This window comes from Mustela erminea, chromosome 16 (assembly GCF_009829155.1).
Source record: "Mustela erminea isolate mMusErm1 chromosome 16, mMusErm1.Pri, whole genome shotgun sequence".
In the NCBI taxonomy this organism is placed as follows: domain Eukaryota; kingdom Metazoa; phylum Chordata; class Mammalia; order Carnivora; family Mustelidae; genus Mustela; species Mustela erminea.
The window spans coordinates 46851151-46873931 of NC_045629.1; the positions used below are offsets into that span (position 1 = coordinate 46851151).

The 22781-nt window shown below is 41.7% G+C and overlaps 1 protein-coding gene across 2 annotated transcripts in view; it reads right to left on the reverse strand.

The window, feature by feature from the left end:
- Nucleotides 1-1796: 1796 nt before the first annotated feature.
- The window catches only part of NIPAL2 (NIPA like domain containing 2), a 74663-nt gene continuing 53678 nt past the window's right edge, over nucleotides 1797-22781 (reverse strand). For both annotated transcript variants that reach the window (XM_032316221.1, XM_032316222.1), the window contains exons 6-11: nucleotides 21826-21922; nucleotides 14467-14602; nucleotides 12523-12611; nucleotides 7970-8033; nucleotides 6762-6856; nucleotides 1797-5402 (exon numbers count right to left, since the gene is read on the reverse strand). In XM_032316221.1, the coding sequence (XP_032172112.1) occupies nucleotides 5290-5402; nucleotides 6762-6856; nucleotides 7970-8033; nucleotides 12523-12611; nucleotides 14467-14602; nucleotides 21826-21922 (594 nt within the window). In that variant the 3' untranslated portion in view covers nucleotides 1797-5289. The remainder of the gene's footprint in view (nucleotides 5403-6761; nucleotides 6857-7969; nucleotides 8034-12522; nucleotides 12612-14466; nucleotides 14603-21825; nucleotides 21923-22781) is intronic.

Here is a 22781-nt window from a genome sequence, read left to right on the forward strand (position 1 = left end):
ATTATATTTATATACATGAGAGAGAGAGCACACAACAGAAGGAAGAGGGGCCGAGAGTGAGGGAGAAGCAGTCTTCCCAGCAAGCAGAGAGCCTGATACAGGGCTTGAGGCCCCTGGGGTTATGACCTGAGCTGAATCATACACTTAACTGAGGCACCCAGGAGCCCTCCGCCAAAAAAATTTTTTTAGAGATTTTAATTAATTAATTAATTAAGAGAAAAGAGGAAGGGACAGAGGGAGAGGGAGAGAGAGAATCTCAAGCAGCCTGCACGCTGACCGCGGAGCCCAATGTGGGGCTCGATCTCACAACCCTGACATCATGACCTGAGCCGAAACCAAGAGTCAGACACTTAGCTGACTGAGCCACCCAGGTGTTCCAGGGCACTCTTGATGTTCTCTTGTGTAGTGTAGGCATATTGGTACTGGTGGTAAGAGTGAGGGTTGCAGAGTTAGATGTCCTGGATTTCAATCCCAGCTCTGCCACTTGCCAGCTGAATGACACTGGTCAAACCATTTTCCTTTTCTGACTAGGGCCAGGATGCCATGAGGTGCTTAGGGCACAACGTGTTAGGAGCTATTCACTCTTGGGGTCCAATGGGTACAGAGGGAGCCCTCTCACTACCTTGACAGGGACGTTTCCATGAGCTTCCTTAAATTCCATGCCTCTCTTCTCCTTCCCTGCCCCTTGTCCTGGTTTTTTAATCTCTAAAATAGGGACAGTGACGTTCCTGATAGAGAAAGCATAAGGACTCAATAACTCACACAAGTACGGGACTTAGCCACTTAGCCTCATGCCTGGCGCATTAGAAGGGCTCGAGAGAGGACAGCGATGCTCTCTCCCACCACACCGTAAGTGCCTGGACAGCTGGTCTTTATGTCTAATTCATTTTTATAGTCCTAATAACTTTAAACACATTGCATCGAAAATAGTATGTGATTAATTATGTTGAAGTGAATTAATAGCTGCTAAGTTTGAGGCATGTGGTGACCGGGTTGGGTCAATAATCAGGCAGCCAGCTCCAACTTCGAGTCAGCTCTTGAGCTGGGTCATTTCCTGGTCCACGCTGAGCATTTAGGAGGTTTAGGTGAGGAGCTTTGGACAGAAGGAGTAGAGCCCAAACCTCAGAAAATTGCTGAGGTTGGTTTTCAAATTAGAACCATGAAGGAAACAGCTCCAAAAGTGGGATGCGTGCACGCTGGAAGGATTAGCTCGCGTCTGGGTAGCAGCCACTCAGATGTGCAAAGTGGCTTGGGTTCACGCGGGCCGGTCACATCGGGAAAGGATGGCCTCCTTCTCCATCAGGCACTTGCCAGTTCCCTGGGAAGGAGATTCTTTCCTGGAACACGGAGACTATCTTGCATCTTGCCTAGAACTCCACGAAACTGTTGGCAGCTTTCAGCTCAGCTGGGTGCATCCCGAAACACCACATTTATTTGATATCGAAATTGATATTTCTTTTACATTGTGGTTGGGACTCATTAACTCCCAATAAGGACCAACATCGAAGGAGGAGTTTCTTCCCTTTCTCACAAAAAATAAAAAATAAAAATAAATGTTAAAAAAATGTTTCTCTGGACAGGACATAGCTCCTGTGACTGATTTGCTCTCCTGGCACAGGGCTGCGTGTTGTGTGGTACCCTGAGGCTGGTAAGAAAGGAGACAGGATCTAGAATTCCTGGGTGGGAAGGCTTTTCCCTGCGCTTACCACAATTGCTAAAACACTAGGTTTAATAGCCCAAGACTGGTCTATATTTGCATGGAAACCATGTTTGTGTGGAATTCTCCTTTTTTTTAAAATTTCAAGATGGCCATAATAAGAGGCAGACTGTTGATGAGTCTAACGATTAGAAACAGCTCCTAAACTTCCCACACAATCGTGGTAGGTTCAATTCTGAGATCTTATTTGAAAAGTTTAAAATGCGTGGTGTTTATCTAGCAACCTCACGGAAGCACTCATAGCCACCAGTGCCAGACACGTGTGTGACGATTGTGGTTGCCCGGTGCAAGGACTGTCCCTATAACTAGCCATGGAATTTAAGTAAAGCAGTCTGGAGGGGTGTTGGGAAGGTTCATTTTAGTAACTGCTATATTTATGTCCACAAGATCATTATTAAATTGGCAAGTATGAAGCAGCCTTGAGTGTGGCGGAGCGTATACACTCCTGGATGAGCTGTGTGCTTGGAAACGAGGAGTGAGCGTAACGAGGGTTCTTGGCTTTCAGGAATGTGGCTCAGGGTTTCAATCCCCTTTGAGTCGTGTCCACCATTACACCTGCTCCTTTCAGAGCCAGACCTGCACATCATCTCCATTACTCTTCAAAAGCACTGAAATTGCAATAATCTATGAAATCTGTCCTTGCCCAGTCTTTCTCTGCCACGAAACAGAATTTCCAGGAGCTTGTGGGGGTGGCAAGGGGGTGTTGAAAAATACATTCTGAGTCACCGCTTGAGAAGTTTTTATTGTGTTTTTTTTTTTTCTCCAAGTGATTCTGGTAGTGAAAGTATTATGGGTATAGAATAAGCAAACACTTAAACTGAAAACAATTGGGTAGTAAAGTCCTCTGCTTTAATGAGAGGTCATTAGTACTCACTTCCGAAGCTATTATCAACTTGGAATGTGGGCTTGGAAAAGCTCTTCCAATATAGGCAAGGGTGCTCAGAAAAGAATCACTGCTTTTTTTTTTTTTTTTAAAGATTTTATTTATTTGTTTGAGAGAGAGCATGAGCAGGGAGAAGATGGAGAAGCGGCTTCCCCATCCGCTGAGCAGGGAGCCCGACATGGGGCTCCATCCCAGGACCCTGGGATCATGCCCAGAGCCAAAGGCAGACACCTAACCGACTGAGACACCCAGGTACCTCTGAACTATTGTTTACAAGAGAAACAAGCTCATCACTTCCATCTGTATCTTATGTAAACAACAAGATCCTAATGTAAATATCAAGACACAGCACCACAATCCCATAGCATCCTTGTTTGTCATGAATCATGAAGTGTCACCTTTTCAACTCCTGAATGCCCAAGGAGCAAGAACAAAATTGCATGGCAAGAGCAAAGGAATCTAGATCAGGGATTGGCACACTACAGTCCTAGGGCTGACCACCTGTTTTTGTAAATAAAACTTTACTGGCCTACAGCCATGCTCATTCGTTTACATATCGGCCGTGTTGGCTTTCATGCTAGAATGGCAGAGTTGAGTAGTTGTGACAGGCAACACTGGCCAATAAACCTAAAAATATTTATTCTGTGTGTCTTTACAGGAAAATTTTGCAGACCCCTCGTCTAGACAAATAGTCCAATGAGTCAAGTTATTGGCTAAAGGTCCCCAATTCACAATGCCAAGAGAAGTACGGGGTTGGCTTTGGTGGTTGTCATGCACTTTGTAATTTAAAAAATCTTACGAGCTAGTACAACTAAAACTCCTCTTCACCTTGCTTTGAAGAAACAGTATGGAAAGTAAAATTAGGTCTCAGTGTATTTTATATGTTGCCTGGACTTCTAAAACACTGCTGGATTGCTTAAAAGTGCGTAAGTCGATGTCTTTTCTCAAAACTTTTTAAAAGATGCAAATGTTGGCAACTACTAAAATATTGGCATCACGCTTGTGTCTGCACAAAATTCTACAATGCTCAAAACCACGTGCTGTAGCTATAAGTGTAGTCCTACTTCAAGTGAAACTCTTTAGTCTAAATATTTTTGCCATCTTTGAAACCAGTTTTGAGAGTCATCAAAAATCTGCAGTTTAAGACACCAGACGCATTTCTTAGCAGAGCCTTCTGGTGCCAACATGTTGGACCAATTCAGTAAAACATGCCATACATTATAGGACTGCTTTATTTGAATTAGGGGATACATTCCACAATAGTGGAGTTCAAAAGCCAGACATGGGCTCTAGGTTATTATTCATACATTGGCGATGGATTCAAATCTCGCCTTTGTGGCTCAGTTTGGCCAGCACTATAGGTTATGACAAAGAACAACGCTCAAAGACCCAAAGCAGTTAAGATTACAGTCTCAATAGCTCTGAGTTATACAACCTTCACAAATGCAAGACAGCTGGTTGGAAGAGCCTTGGACTGGCACATCAGAAGTGAGGGGAAGCTTTTGACATGTCTTTAAGGATAGGGCTTCTGACTTGATGTTGTTTACCGTAAAGGCTAGTTCTTTTCTTGTCATTTAAATATATTAGTAGATCATAACTAACATATAGGATTATGAACTCTATCTGCAAATGAATCTTGGTAGATAAGTGACCAGTCACAGAAGAAAAGCCATTCAGGTCCAGGAGCACATGGCCTTCCTCTCTAGACGCAGGTTGGGCCATCTGGCTACATCTACAGACTTAAATGGCTAAAATCCAATTCTCTACTCATAGCTGTACTCTTGCCGAGAAGAATTTATAAAGCTTGGGATAATAACTTGGGGGAGGAAATGGTGTGCTCGTGAAAATAACACTTAGAACTTAAATACAATTTCTGAGACTTGCGTCAAGAGTTAAAACATACAATAAACCTGCTAGGTAAGTCATAAGACCCACAGAAATACCGGCATGGGAGATGAAGTTTTCAGTCTCAATTCAAGTATGATCAGATCATGTAGCTGAAGAAAATGCTCATCATTCTATATTTTTTGAAAAACTGGTCTTAATTCTTAAACTGTTCCCTTCTTCATTTGAAAAAGTTCACCAGTCAAGATATACACATCACGGAAGGCCACTTACAGACTCTCATTTTAAAGACAGTCTTAATTTTCAAAGGGCAGTTAGAACAGGGCTCATTTTCAGAAAAAGATGATTCACCATTCTAACTCAGGACTAGAAAGGTGAGATCCTTACGGCGAAGGCTCATAAAAGATGTCGCAGGAGAAACGGATCCTCTCAAACCTGTGGTACTGGAGCGAGGTTGGAGGATGAACGGGACTCTTTAAAGCCAAGCAGCCGACGCTCGAAGTCGTGTGGGAAAAGCAGCCTGTGCGCGTTCTGTAGCCAAATCGTGAACGCACATTTTTGTGTGACGGTCCTGCTCAGGAAGCCAGGCTCTAATTAAGATCTAGCTGGGTCGATGTTCACGAGGGGGGGCATCCAGAGTGTGGAAACACTTCAAATCCCCTTCTGTGAAGACATGAGACTGTCAAAGCTTAGGAAGGCCCCAGCTGTCCGTGCAGACGGAGGTGGGGTCGAGGGCCCGGGGATGGTGATGCTTGTGCACATCAGCGCGACCTAGCTGGGACACAAGGGGAGGGTTTTTAAAGGTGGGATCGAATAACAGGCCAGTGGCATCCCTCTCAGCAGCTCAGACCTCTTTCTTCTCTCCACTTTGGCTCTTTGTTGAGTCACTTCCATCAGGCAGGGTTCCGTAGGATAAGCCATTTGAATCTGGCTGTATTTTGTCCAACATTTGTTTCCCTGTGGAGATAACAGTCACACACAAAAAAATCTTTTGTGCTCTTAGAAAGGAATACGTCTAATAATGGTTTCTCCTCTCTCTAGGCCACATTTTAGTCCCTTTTTATAGTGCTCTGTCGTTACCCTCTACACAGAAGAGATCAACATCAGGAAGAAAGGGCCCCGGAACTCTGTGTCCCTTGTGGTGACCACATGCTCTCCACAGGAGACAGCGGGCTCCCCCCACACAGGGCCTCCTCTGCGGGGCACGGAAACTGGGCTGGCTCGGTCAAGAGATGAACGTGAAGCGTCCACTCATCTCCACACCTTCCTTCCCAGGGTCCTTTCCCCTTTTCCGTGTTGGGTCTAATGTGTGTAACAACAAAGAAAAGCAGACTTCCACAGCAGCTTCTAAAAGCTGCTGCTGATCCTGTGTATGGGGCTTTGTGAACTGGAAAATCGAGTTAAATGGTGTTTTCTACCCAAGAGCTTCTGACCACACAAGTCACTCACAATGTCCACCTTTGCCACCAGAGCCAGTTCTGGCCTGGAATGCTCTTAGGGGATAAGAGGGCCCAAGAGGGAAGAGAACACAGAGCTCCTTAGGTCATGTTTTCTCAGTTGTAGGGATGAGGCGTTAATGGCTTTTGCTTCAAAGTCGGGGACCTAACAGAATGGGAGAGGAAGCTGTCAGATCATCATTACTTCTGTCTAGAAACCCGTAGGTTGCCCCGAATGCCTAGCAAAACTGGACATACTGAGTAGGCTGGGGAGGAGGTGAAGATACAGCCAACTCTTGGCTTTGTTCTGAACAACACTTCTGCCGTCTACATGACAACAGCAAGTTATTTCCCAAGGAGAGTGGAGGACTGAAAAGATGGGGGGTGTGAAATGGATGGGGATGAAGAAGGCAAAGTGGAGGGGGAGAAGCTCTCCGTGTTCAGGTGACCGTGAAGGACGTCCCTTTCGGCCCCACCGTGCACAGGTTTCTGCAATCTTTCCCAAAACGATGGTCCTTACCAGTCTAAGCTCCTCTCCTGGGATGTTCCTTCAAAGACTCTCCTGGTAGCCATTCCCTCCTCCTATCCCCACCCTTTTTCAGTTTAAGGAAGCACAAAAAGAAATTTGCAACATCCCCCAAATCAAGAAAATGGGGCCAGTTCTTTTATATCCCCAGTGGTCTGTGCAAAACTGACGTTCAAATAAATGATTATTAACACTGACGGTTAAAACGTTGCCTCTGGTTTCATCGTTAAAAAGACATTTTCTTGAGGATAAAAATTATGTTTTATATTAATTTTAACACCCCAGTAATGCCAGCAACTACTAATTTATAAGGATCAAGTTTCCCATCATAAATTAAAGAATATACAGTTTTACCCGGAATATTTCCAAAATCAATGTAGGACTGTGGCAGATGCTCCTTTTCTCGATTTCTTGTGACCAAAAACACACCGAGGAATGATAGAAAACACCTGTAAGAGTGATATTAATAAAGAACACAACACTGAAACAACCCGCGGTGTTAAATACCAGCTCCATAGTCTACATGATGACATAAATTCCACTGGTTTTGTTTTTCCTGTTTCTCATGGTAAGCTTCTAGAACTTGTCTTAATTGCTTCAGCCAATTATATTTTTTCCCCAGAACCAAGACCTGGGCAGCTTCCAATAAATCTCTGCCCCAGGTTTTTACCATCTGGAGGCTAATTCCGGCTCTAAACCCTTTGGGTAGACACTAGGTCTCATTTTCTATCCATGCATGCCCAGACCCATTACTGGCATGCAACATGAGCAAAAATATATATATATTTTAATTTTCTAAGAAATTTAATTGTCCTTGGCCATAAGAATAGTCATAGTTTCCAGATCCTAGAAGTTTAGGCTTGCCCAAGTATCTTATGAAATTGGATTTTCAAGCTAGATGGTTTTCTATGCTGAAAATAGCCTGGGCTCGAGTCTGCATAATGGCCATGCAGAACACGAGATCAAGAAGCAGCTAAGCATGAATGGAGTGCCAGTCAGATCCAGCAGACGATCTGATACATGGGCGATAGTCTGTCCAAGGTCTGCTCTCTGTTTGCAAGAATGTCAGCGACGATGCCTACCAGATTTCTAGAAAGGGTTGAAGATGGGCACCCAGACACAAGAAAGGGATACTTCCAAGCTGAAGTTGTTAGGTCCAAAGCTAATAATCTGCCCTAGACTTAACATTTATTCTAGGGGATCCTACAGGCATCCGTGGTTCCTGGCTGGGTTCTAACCTAGAAATTTCCAAGAGCGAGGTAGGTCTAATTTAGCAGAGAGACATCATGGAGTAGCTACAACAGCCAGTGGTGGATTTTTCTAGACCATGGCTGGGATTGAAAATCCCCAGGTTCAGAAGCCTCAGAGAGAGACCCAAATTACCAAGTCAAAGACATGGGGTCCTGTGGAGGATCTTAAATGAAAACTAGGTTTCTTTTAAGAGCTCAGGGAACTAATGTTTCTTATATTGTCTTCCAATTTTCTATACCTCAGGTAGAATGCCAAAACCCACATAAAAGTAATAGGATTTTACATTCCTTACCTATGAGACATCTACTTACCCAAAAATATATATAAATACAGTTAGAAAAGCTGCACCATGGAACTCCTGATAAAATATGATACCTGTAACAAGAATAAAAGACAAATGTGATTTTAGGGAAAGAATACATATATACTAGCTACATGGTTTTTCAAATTATGGTCATGTATTATTTTTTCTAAGGATAGTTACCCTTAAAATGCATGTTCAGTAGTTTATGTTTAAAAATATGTGCATGCCACACTTACATTTTTCGTGATTTCAAAAAGAACACAGATTCGTAGACTTCATATGATGTATTATTATTCTAAAATTAACAGAGTTGACATAACTTTTGGAAATAGAAAATACCTATCCAGTTTAGGATTTGTCCCACCAGAACAGGCAAGAAAGAAAAAAAAAAAAACCTCGGGACGCCTGGGTGGCTCAGTGGGTTAAAGCTTCTGCCTTCGGCTCAGGTCATGATCCCAGGGTCCTGGGATTGAGTCCCACATTGGGCTCTCTGCTGGGCAGAGAGGAGCCTGCTTCCTCCTCTCTCTGCCTGCCTCTCTGCCTCCTTGTGATTTCTGTCTATCAAATAAATAAATAAATCTTTAAAACAAACAAACAAACAAACAAAAAACAAAACAAAACCTCTAGCGACCTTTCCCACCTACACTTTTAGGCCAGGGGTCAGCAGGCCTGACCTGAGGGTCTGGGCAGACTCTGGGGCCTGGGACACAGCATCTCCTTCAGCTCAGCGGCTGGCCACCCAGGCTGACACTCTTGGCAATGCTCCATGCACACTTACACCCCGGAGGACACGGGAGCCATTCTCTCCAGCTCCATTTCTCACTGCCAACACCCTCTCCTTTTGCTTCCTTCTGGTCTTCCCTTTTGGGGAAAGGAAAGTCTGGATGTGTTATTTACTCTGATAAACTTGTCTTCTCTCCTTGTTGATCCTGATGATGACCTCTTGGTCTAAGGTCCCAAAGCCTTCAGAGAGTTATTCTTTTCCAAAGGTATCTTTAAGGAATGCCTAGGTGGCTCAGTCATTAAGCGTCTGCCTTCAGCTCAGGTCATGATCCCAGGGTCCTGGGTTCAAGTCCTGCACCAGGCTCCTGGCTCAGTAGGAAGCCTGCTTCTTCCTCTCCTACTCCCTCTGCTTATGTTCCTTCTCTTGCTATCTCTCTGACAAAAAATAAGTAAAATCTTCAATTAAAAAAATAAAGTTATCTTTAAATGTTGTATCACATGGAGTTGAATTTGTGTGTGCATGTGTGTGTTTGTGTGGTGTTAGCCTGGCTCATCAGCCAACAAATATTTGTTGAGTCCTGCATGCCGGCTATTGTGTGAGGTGCTGGGCCTGCCATGATGGACAAGATAGAGTCCTATGGCCAGGAGTGCTCTCACAAGCCTGCCTCCTCACCTAGAGAATAAACTTCGTCCAGGAAGAAGCCACGTCCAGTTCTAAGAAATACTGGTTGAGCGGATGAACATTTTGAGAGCATTTTTCCATGTTATGGCATACTTCCTTGTAATCATTTTAACGTTTCCATGTTATTCTAAGCAGATGCACCATAATATTCATTTCTCTAAGAGCATTTTAAGCTGCTTTGAATTTTTTTTGCTTTAGTCAAGTAGCAATAAACTTCTTTGTACATATTTCTTTTCCTCCTCAGTATTTTAGGATTTGTTTTCTGTTATTGCTGCTTAAAGAAGAATTTCTTTTGTAAAGAGTAGAAATGACTCTTTAAAAAAAAAAATGTGTAGTAAAGGGATACCTGGGTGGCTCAGTTGGTTAAGTGTCTGCTTTCTGCTCAGGTCATGATCTCGGGGTCCTGGGATGGCCTGTTTCCCCCTCTTGCTCTGACCCCCCTCCTCCCTCTCTCTCTCTGACAAGTAAATAAATAAAATCTTTTAAAAAGTTTGTAGTAAAATACAAATAGCCTGAAGTTTACCGTCATAACCATTTTTAAGTTTGCAGTCATTGTGTGAAGTATATTCACACTGTTGAGCAACTTATCTCCAGAACTTTCTCACCTTGCCACAGTGGAAGTCCATACCCATTAATGGACAGCTCTGCATTTGCCCCTTTTCCAGCCTCTGGCCATCACCGCTCTGCTTCCCTCTTCTGTAAGTCTCACTACTCCAGATCCCTCATATAGGAGAAATCATACAACACTGGTCTTTTTGTGACCAGCTTATGTCACTTGGCATAATGTCGTCAAGGTTCATCCGCGTTGTCGCCATGGGTCAGAATTTTTTTCTTTTTTTTTTTTTTTTTTTTAAGATTTTATTTATTTATTTGACAGAGTAGGCAGAGTAGGCAGAGCAGCAGGCAGAGAGAGAGGGGGAAGCAGAATCCCTTGCAGAGCAGAGCGCCTGATGCGGGGCTCGATCCCAGGATCCTAAGATCATGACCTGAGCCGAAGGCAGAGACTTAACCCACTGAACCACCCAGGCACCCCAGAATTTCCTTCCTTTTTAAGGCTGAATCATATTTCCTCATAGGACATATCACATTTTCCTTTTCCACTCATCTACTGATGGACAATTGAGTTGTTTCTACCTTCTGGCTATTGTAAATAATGCTGCTACCACCCTGGTGTACCGATACCTGTTCACGTCCCTGCTTTTGATTTTTTGGGGTATGCACCCAGAAGTGGGATTGCTGGACTGTATGGTGATTCTGTGTTTAATGTCTGGCAGAACTGCCCTAGTGTTTTCCATAGTGGCTACTCCATTTTACACTCCCAACAGTGCGCAGAATCCAGATTTTTCCACATCCTCGGCAGTGCTTGTTAATTTTGTTGTTTTTGTTTTGTTTTGTTTGTTTTGCTGGTAGCCATCCTAATAGGTGTTAAGGTGGTATCACCTTGTGGTTTTGACTTAGGTTTCCCTAGTGGTTAGGGATGTCAAACATCTTCTCATGTGCTTATTGGTCATTTGTACATCTTCTTTGGAGAAATGTCTATTCAAGTCCTTTGCCCAGTTTTAGATTGGGTTATTTGGGTTGTTGGTGGTGGTAAGCTGTAGGATCAGAGACTAGAAACATTTTTCGGACTCTCGGTAAAGACTGTGAAATGGAGCTCCGTGCCGCCCAGCTCCACGAGTACACCTGTGACAGCTTGCGGCTACCAGTTAGTGCAATAAAAAGAATGAAACAGAAACTCTACTAGTTTGCAGGCAAAATATGGTACTGAGTTTTAATCTTAAGCTAGACTTTTCAATGGGGGCAAAAAGGGAAAGTTAGTCAAGAAGCTTCACCTCCGTTCCACACTTCAGCAACAGCAGATGAATGATTGCTCCCAGAAAGTTCCAGCCTCCCTGACTCATCAATTACTTGGTGTGCTGAGTATTGACATTCCAACCCTGTTGGTCCTCCTACAAAATGTTCTTTTCAAGGGAACTACATTTTTTTACACATCTTTACAACATTAATATTAACTATTAGGCTGTCTGTCATGCCTGTAACTCTTTTTGGCCCTATTATTTTTTTTCTTCTAGTAATTCTAGGGCACACAAATGTGCAATCTTTTATTACTTTCTTCTGTCAACAAGCTCAAATGCTAAAAAAAAAATCAGATGTCTTGATATATGATCTTTCTTTTAAGTTTCAATTTTAGGAAATAAAAGAAAGGCATCAATTACTCTTAAAAAACTGCCCACTAGCAGTCACATTGTCTGCCATGAAATAAGAAAGATGAGCCAATTAGGAGACCTAATCCTTAACTGCTTCCAAAATGCATACATTTTGCTTTGGGAAATGAACGTCCAATCTGAGAAGGTAGTAAATACATCCAATAAGCCAGGCTACATAAGTACTAGACTTAGGAGTGAGATACTGGTATCTACTGTATTTTGATTTGGATCAAGTTTCAAATTTACGATTTTTTAAGAACACTATATATATATATATATATATATATATATATATATATATATATATATATATTCAGTAATATCAATTGTCAGTAAATTGTCAGTAAATACCAAAGAACTATAATAGTAGAAAAATAGAGGCCAGAGCTGCAAAGATGGCAGTTTCTATTGTCATCTGCCTGGCCTGCCCTGGAACACCAGATTCAGTTTTGGACCCCTCTCTCTGGTCAGGGCAGTGAGGGACATGGAGGGAAGCGTTCATGGGAATAGGGATGTTTGGTTCAGAGAGAAGACACGAGAGGACCCTTCAGCTGCTTTGATTATCAGAAGGGCTGGCAAGGAGAAGACTCCTGAAAGCAGAACTAAGATGAGAGTCTCAAACTCACAGGGAGGGTAGTTTCAAGTCCAGGATAAGGAAACACTTCCCAATAATTTGAGCTCTCCAGATAATTAGAGTGATCCAAAAGAGGACTGTGCTGTCTCCGGAGACAAAGAGCCCCGGGGAGCCTTCACACAAAGCAGAGTGACTGTCCTAGACGACGTCATGGAGGAAATTCGGTCCTGGGCGGAGGGGAGGATGATGAGACGCGGCCTACACAATTCCTTAAAACCTGAAGATTCCTCGAGTGTGTCGTCTACCCTGAGAGAAACTTGATGGACGCCTGGTGTGGGGGTGGAGTCACCAAAGGGTAGGAAACCAAGGCTCACCTGCAGTAATGGCACTGGTCGTAAAGAAAAGATGGTTGACCGGCACCACCATCGTTGTGTCATAGAGCTTCGTGGCTTGACTCAGGAACCTAGAGCAGAAGGCACTGACTGGAGCTCTGGCTTTAAGGAACGCTCAGCAGTAAGTTAACAATAACATCAAGAAACGCATGTCCTTAAGCTACAACTACAAAGGGAGAGGAAGTGCAGTAAAAGGGCATTTCCAATCAGCAGTCATAGCTTATATGCGTCTGATGGATGAGATCAGATGTCAGGTTTTATGGTCTGTTTAAACCAACAACAGTAACAATGAAAAGCAATTAATCATATTCTGAGGCCACAGAAGTTTGAGTTGGAAGCGGTTCAAGCTGCTGGACCAGTATCACACTGGAGCTGATTCATGAGGATAGACCCTAGAATCTGTTAAATATCATATCTGGGGAATAGTGTAGCTATCCATTGACATGCCACGTGCCAAGAAAGAAGATGGAGGAGTGAGGGAATGTTTAACGTTTCGAAAACAATGCTCAGGGCTCCAGCTGCAGAGCACATGTGGGAGCTCGCCGTCTCTCTCTGGCCACCAGTGTGATTCCAGCCCCCACCAGGAAGTCATGCTGCCCTGTCACTGACACCAACTGGACAATTAAAAAAAGAAAAAAAAAAACCCAAACTAAAACGCTTCGGTCCTATTGTAGCACAGTTGAAAAAAAAAAATGTTTGTGCATAGAGCCCAGGTGTACCTGAGGGGATGTGTGTACACAGGTGCTCATGTGCACACACTTACATATATGCACAAATCTATGAATAAACACTGCCCCGGGCGATTTTGCCCAGTGGCCAGTCCTACAGTTGGAGTGAGTTCACCGCAGCTCCAGCGGGGCAGGGGCAGGGACTAGAAGAAGGGGGATGGGAGTGCGGGGCACCCTCCCGTGTGCCTGCCACTGAAATTCATACAACCAGTTGAAAGATAACGATGTTAGTCACGGAACTTCAAGAGATACTCTAGCTCTGCTGATGAACTCAAAAGAAGGAAGGGAGCTGAAACAAGGTAGCAAGGGTCAAGCATGAGAAACACACTCATTCCCATAAGGAAATGACAAAGGAAGCAGTGACCGAACACTGCGTTTCCCCAGTCCTTGCCCAGGTCTGACCCGTGGAGGTTAGACTTGACTGTGGGTGCCCATGGAGGGAAGCTCTTTCTTCCTGAGGGTAGGCTCTGATTTCCTGGTACCAGGATAGTGCTTTTGCATAGCATTTTGGGATAAACGGAAAACTTCCTGGCTGACTAAAGACAGCCTCTGCAGGCAAAGGCATAATCACGATGTGAAATGGAGGAGAAGTGACTAGAGCAGATGGAGGTGGGGGGAGAGAAGAACAGAAATCGCAAAAGTTCCATGTCACCACTATTAGGCCCCAAGAGAAACATAAAACAATCATTCCGCGATCCCAGGGGTACAAAGAAAATTCTGGCCAAGCATGCAGGGTTCTGGGGAAAGGATTTCCCTCCCGGCCAAATGTCTGGTTTTGTCCATCCCTGGGCAATTAATGAGCCTGAGCTAGAGATGAAGGTGAAGGGTTCATGCATTTCCTATATTTAGAATGAAATCCTGGCTGAGGACCTGCCCCTCTGATTTATTGCTAATGACAACCTGCATATGACGGATATTAATTACAAGCAGAAGAGCATCAGGAAAGTATCAAAGTGCACTTCACTAGATTACGGCCATACTTTAGAACTCACAAGACATGAAGGCAGGGCTCAGTAAAAGCTTCTTATTGGGCATGAAGGAGAAAACAGGGCATGCTGGCGGAGGATCAGCTGTAGACCCCGCACCCTTAGAAACCAGTTACACTTCATGTTAATTATCAATGGACGCCAATAAAGATTAATGCTCAGAGAAGCCCTGGAAGGTTGAAAGGTGAGTGAGTTCTCAGAAGCTAACTTACTTGACTTGGAAAACACAAGACGCGATCATGATGATAAACATGATATAGAAGATGGGGTAAGTTAGCTGCATTTTCTCCGTCACAGAAAAAGTGATCATGCCCGAGACGGCTTTTACTGAAATAACAGTCAGCGAGGCTGAAAAAGAAAACAAGAAACACACACAAAAAAACATTGTTGAGATAGAATGACACAGAACTACCTCCCGTTCGCACAGTGGAGCAGTCGATAACCCCCGTTAGGCTTTCGGAATGCAGGCTCGTGTGAGGCGGTGGTGGGACGGGGCTCCAGACGACCGGTAGCTCTCTCTAGAAGCCGCGCTGGACCCTGAATTTGCTTAAATCAGCTAAAGATGGGCTGTGCGAAGGGGTGCTTTTTATCTTTGCAGCAAGATGCTTATTTTCCAGCCCCAACTGTTGAAAGGATGCCGCAGAGGTTATAATTACTAGGAGATGGGAGAGTAGAAAACAATGAAGTGGGGACAGAAGAAAAGTCAGACAGTCCTTGTGACATGGAAGGGAAAATAACTATTAAACTATACTGAAAAAAATTGAAAGCCAAACAGATGAGAAAACTGGAACGTGGAAGTCAGTTCACTCGGTGAGTTTACTAAGAGTTGTACTGAGTCTCCATATGAGCCTTTTTGTTCATAAATGTCTAGAAGTTTCATGAAAAAAACAACTTTTTTTCTTTTGACAAAGATGGTGGTAGGAAGAGGGGCCAGAGCTGAGTATGCATTTCTCCGAGTCAACCATAAATCTAAGATTTACATAAGCAACATCTGTTCTCTATGCTAAAGAGGTAACTATCTGTAGGAGAAAAAATTTTTCATAGGTTCCAAATAGCAATGAAGTGACTTGATAAGCTTATAATGTGAAAGCAATGAAGCATTTTCTAGAAGCACCATGTCTCTGTAGGAAGAAAATAGTGTTTTCTTTTTGTTTTTGGTCATTTAATGTTGCATGTAATTCCATAACTTAGCTGAAACCTACAGAAAATAAAAAAATGATTTTTACATGAAATCAAATAACTGTAAGTCAAAGGCAATGAGAAGGAGAAACATTATCTTTGGTGCTGTTGCTCTACCAGGTCATAATATATCTGGGCTTTATCCCTTTAAGCTTTTGAATATTATACACACACACACACACACACACACACACGTATATATGTACACACATATGTACACATATACACATACATATATGTATATGCATATATATGTGTGTGTGTGTGTTAAAATAGCAGCTGATGGCTAACAAGGGAAAGCCTCTCATCTCCATTTCAAAAAAATGAAAATATATTTTAATTTGAAGAGTACTAGGGCATACTTCCAAGTTAGGCATTTTCTTTCCATTAAAAGTCATAATTAACAGAGGAGAACAGGTGATAAATTCTAAAAACAAACCCCTAGTCTGAACAAAGAGGCCCTCCCAACCAGGCCCCTCTTCATCTTAAAATGTCCTTTGACCTCATCGTTTTACATGTTTTCTACAGATTATGACAATAGTCATACTTTAGCTAATCCAGGAATTTGAAATATGGACTGTGATGTGTGTCATTTGATGGTTTAAGTTTGTAAGGTTAGCTTTTGAGGGACCTTGGTTTCCTCCTCAAAATTTTGCTTAAAATTAGAGCACAATGTGGGTACGGTCTTGCGTTCTGAACAGCCAGGTTTCCCAAAGGGATCATTAATGAGAAGGAGTTGAACACACTGTTCCATTAGCCTCACAACCTCTGGATTGCAAAGGCCTTTCAAGGTCATCTAATTCAACTACCATCTGATGTTAAATTATACTTAACTGTAAAACAAAAACAAAACTAGACTTCTTTATTCAACAGCTACACCAGCTATCGGTTTGCTACAGTTAATCACTGTATTTTCAAAGCATGTATAGTCATCAATTGATGAATCACTCTTTATTGTAACTCTGCAAGTTACTTCAAGGCTGGTGACAAGTATTTCCGTTTTAGTTTCAGGTGGACATGTGGTTAATGAGGACAGGTGAAAATACAAAATTTAAATGCATATATATATATATATATATATGAATATAAAGTGTTTATGTATCTTCTCTTTTTATATACAGAAAAAGAGGCTAGGAAAAATGCTGGAAGAAACTATATCCAGACACTATCAGTGGTTATCTCTAGGCACTTGGATTATGAATAATCTTTAAACTCATTATTTTGGGGCACCTGGGTGGCTCAGTGGTTTAAAGCCTCTGCCTTCAGCTTGGGCAATGATCTCAGGGTCTTGGGATTGACCCCCCCCCCAATATCAGGCTCTCTGAGAGGGGGGAGCCTGCTTCCCCCTCTCTCTCTGCCTGCCTCTCTGCCTGCTTGTGATCTCTGTCTGTCAAAAAAGTAAATAAAATCTTAAAAAAAAACCCCTCATTATTTTAAGCTATAAAAGTTTACATGTTCCTTTAAGAAAATTTGGAAAAATGCAGAAAAGCCTGGGAAAAAAAAAAGAAAATCCCCTGTAATCTCAACACTCATCCCCAAATCATTTTTAACATTTGGGAGTATTTCTTTACAGCTATTTTTCCATCTCTATGTATGAATATATTGTAATATATGAATCATACAGTATATACTATTTAGGAACCTATTTTCCATTGCCATTAAGTATTTTCTATGTCATTAAATATTCTTCTAAAGCATGATTTTCATTAGCTGTGGAGTATACCTTTCCATCAATATATACTTTATCTTGGCAATTCCCTATTTTTGCATGTGAAGGTTGCATCTTTTTTTTTTCTTTTTTGGTATTAAAAATGAGGCTGTGATGAATATTCCTGAACATAAATCTTTACATACCACTCTGCCAACTGCCTAGGAAAATCACCTAGAGGGGACTTTGTTAACAGCTGCTGTTCCTCTGAAATATACTGAAATATGCTGCCTTCCATAGAATACCAGTCACACTCCATCATACCGTGCAGCAGTGCTCAGTTACATGGATTTTTATATGTTTTCTTGACGGGTCTCTCCGTTTTCTTAATTCTCAACAACAGACATGACAGCCGTGCTGTCTTTACCTGACAGAGCTGACCTGCGTTTGAAGCCTGGCCTTCTCCGTTCCCTCCTACTTCATCAATTGCTCCTTCCAGAGACTTTCCCAAATGCCATCAACATCTCCTTATTAGAGCCATTAATATTTCATTTATTAATTTGGCTTCTCTACATCTGAGTATGCAGAGCAGAGAGAAGGACTTCCAAGCTTTCCCAGCTTCCTGATGAGCCAAAAGCATTCTGCCGGGAGTCTTAAGATTCCTTTAAGGAAGAAGACTGCAGCCACGGGTCTGGGCGCTACCCACCAGACACCAAATCTCTTTCTTCCCAGTAGCCCTCACTTTCTCTTTTCTTTTTTAGTTCATTTTTTAACCTGTTACACAAACAATAATGACAATAAAGTAAAAAAAACAAAACCACCTGCCTACTGCCTCTCATTCATTTCCAGCGTACGCCTTGTGCGTGCTTTTAATCACAACAGAGGTAGGCATGCAGCTGTGTGCCACTTTTTTGTTTAACCTGACACTCTACATATTTTTCAAAGCTGCGGCAGGATTTTCACAATCACTTCTTTCTTGTAAAAGTCATTGCTGATCATTGTAAAATGCCCAGCCAGCACAGGTAGGCAGAAAGCAAAGAGTGGGTGTCTTTTTCCCTTTTCTTACTGTAGTGAGAACACTTCCTGGCTTTCACCAATGGGTGTGCTCCAGCTTCTGGGTTAAGAGAAATAGGTTTTTTCCAGTGTCACAGAAGCAGAGAGGAGAATGGTGATGGTCGGGGGGCTGGAGTGGGCAGAGAGGCAGGCAGAGAGAGAGGAGGAAGCAGGCTCCCTGCTGAGCAGAGAGCCCGATGTGGGGCTCGATCCCAGGACGCTGAGATCATGACCTGAGCCGAAGGCAGAGGCTTTACCCCACTGAGCCACCCAGGCGCCCCTGCATTTTGAATTCTTTATTAGGAATGGATATTAAACTTCAGCATGTCTTTTCAGCATCTATTTACATGATATTTCCCTTCTGAGTCATTTACATGATGAACTATGTTAATGGATCTCTTAAGGAACCATCCTTTCATTCCCATAATTAATTTAGTTAACTCAAAATGTTTACTTTGTACTCACTGTCCTCAGTTCTAGGTAATTATATACAGCGTAACACATGACTGTATCCTCATAGAACTAATCTGGTGGGGGAGATAACTAGAATATAAGCATATGAGTAGACTATGCAAGTACAAATTACTGTAAGTGTTACAAAGAAAAAGAACTAGTTTCATTAAGACCACTTGGTGTTAAGTGAAGAATGATTTTCCTTTCTGGATTCTACCTGCTAATTTTTTATTAGAGACTTTAACATTAATATTCAGTAGGGAAATTAGTCCACGGTATTCTTTATGTGTGCTGTTTGGGGTCAGTATTTATACTGATTATACAAAAAAAAAAAAAAAAAAAAAAAACACAGGTGCAAACTTTCTTCTTAGGTTCTCAAATAGTGTGACATCAGAATAATCTGTTTCCTAAAGATTTAAAGGCCTGGGGTGCCTGGGTGGCTCAGTCGGTTAAGCGGCTACCTTCGGCTCAGGTCATGATCCCAGCGTCCTGGAATCAAGTCCCACATCGGGGAGTCTGCTTCTCCCACTGCCTCTGCCTGCCACTTTGCCTGCCTATACTCTCTCTATCTCTCTGACAAATAAATAAATAAAATCTTAAAAAAAAAAAAAAAGATTTAAATGCATTACCATCTAGGTTGAAAGTAAAGTACATAGTCCTATTATTTTCAGGATGTAGCTTCTATTTGCTCCATAGTTATTTTCCTTTAAAAATTAACAAGTTTTCATATCTGTTTTCAATTTTATTTCTAATTTTGGGTATTTGAGATTTTTTTCTTTTTTTGGTCTTATGGAGGATCTATTTTAATGTCTTTTAAGAATAGATTCTTGGGTTTATTTATCAATTCATTGCTTTTCTAGTCGCTATTTCATTAATTTTTACATTTATTAATTGCTTCTTTCTGCTTGCCTCAGCTTTATTTCAGTGTTTTTCTTCCCTAACTTTTTGAGTGGAATGCTTGACTTACATGGTAGTAATGAATTTCCTTCTGCATACAGCTTTCATCATAAACTATAGGTTTAATAGTAAGTGTTTTCATAATAATTTTAAAAATACATGCTGCAATGAAATCTTGGTTTCTGCTTGGGCCCAGCTGCAGTTTAAGAGTAGTGTTAACATTTCCAGATGTTACGGTTTTACTCATTTCTATTTTTGTTATTATTTTGTTTTTCTTTCACTGTGATCTGAGAATGTGGTCTGTACTATTTCAGCTTCCTGGAATTCATCAAGGATTTCTTTGTGGCCAATTATACGATTAACTTCTGTAAAAGTCACACAGGCATTTGAAGCAGGTGTATGGTCTGCTTTCAGGATTTATTTAGAGTTCAACATTAGATCAAAATTAAGGACTCATTCCTCTATTTTTACATACCTTTCTGTCTACCTACCTTCCATGAGCTAAGAGAAGTCTCCTACTCCTGTCCTATTTCTGGGAATGTAGTTTTCAAAAGAGCTGCTGTTCTAGTCTCCTGAGGCCTCCTGGTGTTGGCGTCTCCCCCTCCCAAGCCCCGGGCCCACCCTGCTGAGTAGCTAAATACTAATGTGGGGCCTCTAGGAGCCTCTGTTGCATTTAATGCTCCCACCTTGCTTTTAACTTAGATCGTCATAGTATGGCCTTCTGCTTTCTTTTACTTTCAAACTGAGTTACTTTTTTAGATGATTGTTCTGTATGAAGCCAACGTATTTAACAACCAGCAAGGGGCAGGTAGGAAGGGCACTATTTCTACATCTCTCACAGATCTGAACCAGACAACACTGGCTGAATCCAATTTCAGAATCTTTATCAAAATCAATCTGGGAATTTTTCTACAATCCAATTTGGCAATCTTTCTTTATTATTAGGTAAATGTACCCCATTTGCATCTACGATCATAACTGATGTGTCAGATCTTAATATGGTTATCTTACTTTCCTATTTAAAATTTCCTTAAAAAAATAAATAAAATCTCCTTGATTTTTTAAGTATTTTCCTATATAATGTACATTTTGTCTCTTGTTTGCTTTTGTTCTCCCTATCTGGTACTTTGGAAAGAAACAAATATAGAGTTCTTTTTCTTTTCATTTGATCAACAGCATACTTAAACATAGTATAAATTTGTTTGTACAAGGAACTATCAGAAATACAAATCTTCCGATTCAAAGGAGGGAACTAGTTCATGAAATGGGGAAAAAAAAAAAAAAAAAAAAAAAAAAAAAAAAAAAAAAGAAGAAGAAAAAAAAAGAAAAAAGAAAGCTCCAGCCCTTCCTTAACATGAGGGATGCTACCTGTCCCAGCGGTATAAGCATAATCACAGAGTCATAGCAAACAACACATGACGCATGGATCGTCTTCTCTGCAAAAAAGAGGCAAAGGAAGAATTATAAATAATTTTTTAAAAGGTAATTTTCCAATGATTAGTGAAAACTCCTAGTGTTGATTTATATTGTGTGTGTGTGTGTGTGTGTGAGAGAGAGAGAGAGAGAGAGAGGAGGAAAGGATGTAGATTTAAAAATACATGGTGGGCTGGGGCGCCTGGGTGGCTCAGTGGGTTAAGCCGCTGCCTTCGGCTCAGGTCATGATCTCAGGGTCCTGGGATCGAGTCCCACATCGGGCTCTCTGCTCAGCAGGGAGCCTGCTTCCTCCTCTCTCTCTCTGCCTGCCTCTCTTCCTACCTGTGATCTCTCTCTGTCAAATAAATAAAAAAAAAAAAAAAAAAAAAAAAAAATACATGGTGGGCTTATAGAAGCAACCGTTTTCAAATTTTAGAAGGTGCCTCTGGAAAGAAAAGGAGATGGGCAGATCAACAATGAATGAAAGAAATGTTGTAGTTAATAAAATCATACTGCTTACATTTACATTTCTTATTAGCCATATTTTATTAAAGTTTTTTTTTTAAACCTATAAACAAGATAGGTCTAGATAAATAATTCCTGATACAAAAATTTCAGTTGGGATGGTTCATATGTTCCTCTTCTAATAATTTTCAATTATATACTAAGAAAAACAATCCTCAAATTGTTAGAGAGCAAATAAAATTACCAAGAAGTAAAGATCCTTCCATAGGTTTTTAAAAGAATTAAACATACCAATTCTAGCCACGTGACACTCAAAATAGAACTTGCATAATTGAGACTGGGTTTCTTTTTAACAGATCAGAGTTCAAAAGTAGAAACGATGAGAAAGGAATAGAATGCTTGAGTCTCTTTCCTGATTCTGCGAGGCTCGATTAGAGGATTAGGAACCAGCGCACGTCCTTACCTAGAAGTGCCACCAGGGTTAGCAGAATCACCATGTGCTTCATTCCCTTTCTCTTATGGAAATACAGCAGAGTGCAGAAAATTAATATTTCTAAAATCTAGAAATGAAAAAAAAAGATGAAAAAGAGTAAGCTGTAAATTATTTTATACGAAGTCTTCAGAATGCCACACTTCTCTTTCTGATTTTGTGAGATCTGACGATGCCTGGCATTCCTGAGGACAATCATAAACATGTAAGAACAACATAAAGAGCCTCAGCCATCCAGACCCAGAGCTCTCCCCTCTTCGATATGCCAGTGACCCTGAGATGGGCCACTCCAGTCTCTTTTATCCAACTATCTTCTAGGCATCTCCCCATGCGTGTTTCATAGCCATATCACACAAATATGGGCAATGCTAAACTCCTGAGTGCCTTCCTTCCCTACCTGTCCCTCCTGGGGCCTTCACCTCCACCAAAGAATGGCATCAATACATACCTCGTTGCACCAGCCAGTAACTCCTTCCCTTCCCCAACTCCCTGTCACCTTCTCACCACTGTAAGAGTTTCCAACTTGTCTCTGATTCTACTCTTGCCTCTACCATCCAGCCATTAAGCAGCCAGAGGAATAATTTCAAAGCAGATTTTGAATAATGACATATGTCATTCGTAGAGAACATATATGATACACACATAAGGTATTTACATAGCGTGTCAAGTAGTCACATGCCCTGCACCCAGCCAGAGAGAAAGAACCTACCACAGCCTTCGAAGTCTCCTGCACACCCCTCCCCAGTTGTACTCTACTCCTTCTAGGATCCCTCCAGCAACCACTCCAAAGAATTTTTGTGTTTACTAGTCACTTTCTTTATAGTTTACTACCTTTTATGTGTTCTTGAATAGCACCCTGTTTATTTTTGCATATGTTCAGACTTCATACGTGCAAAATCATACTTGTTTTCACTTCTTGGCTTTTCACG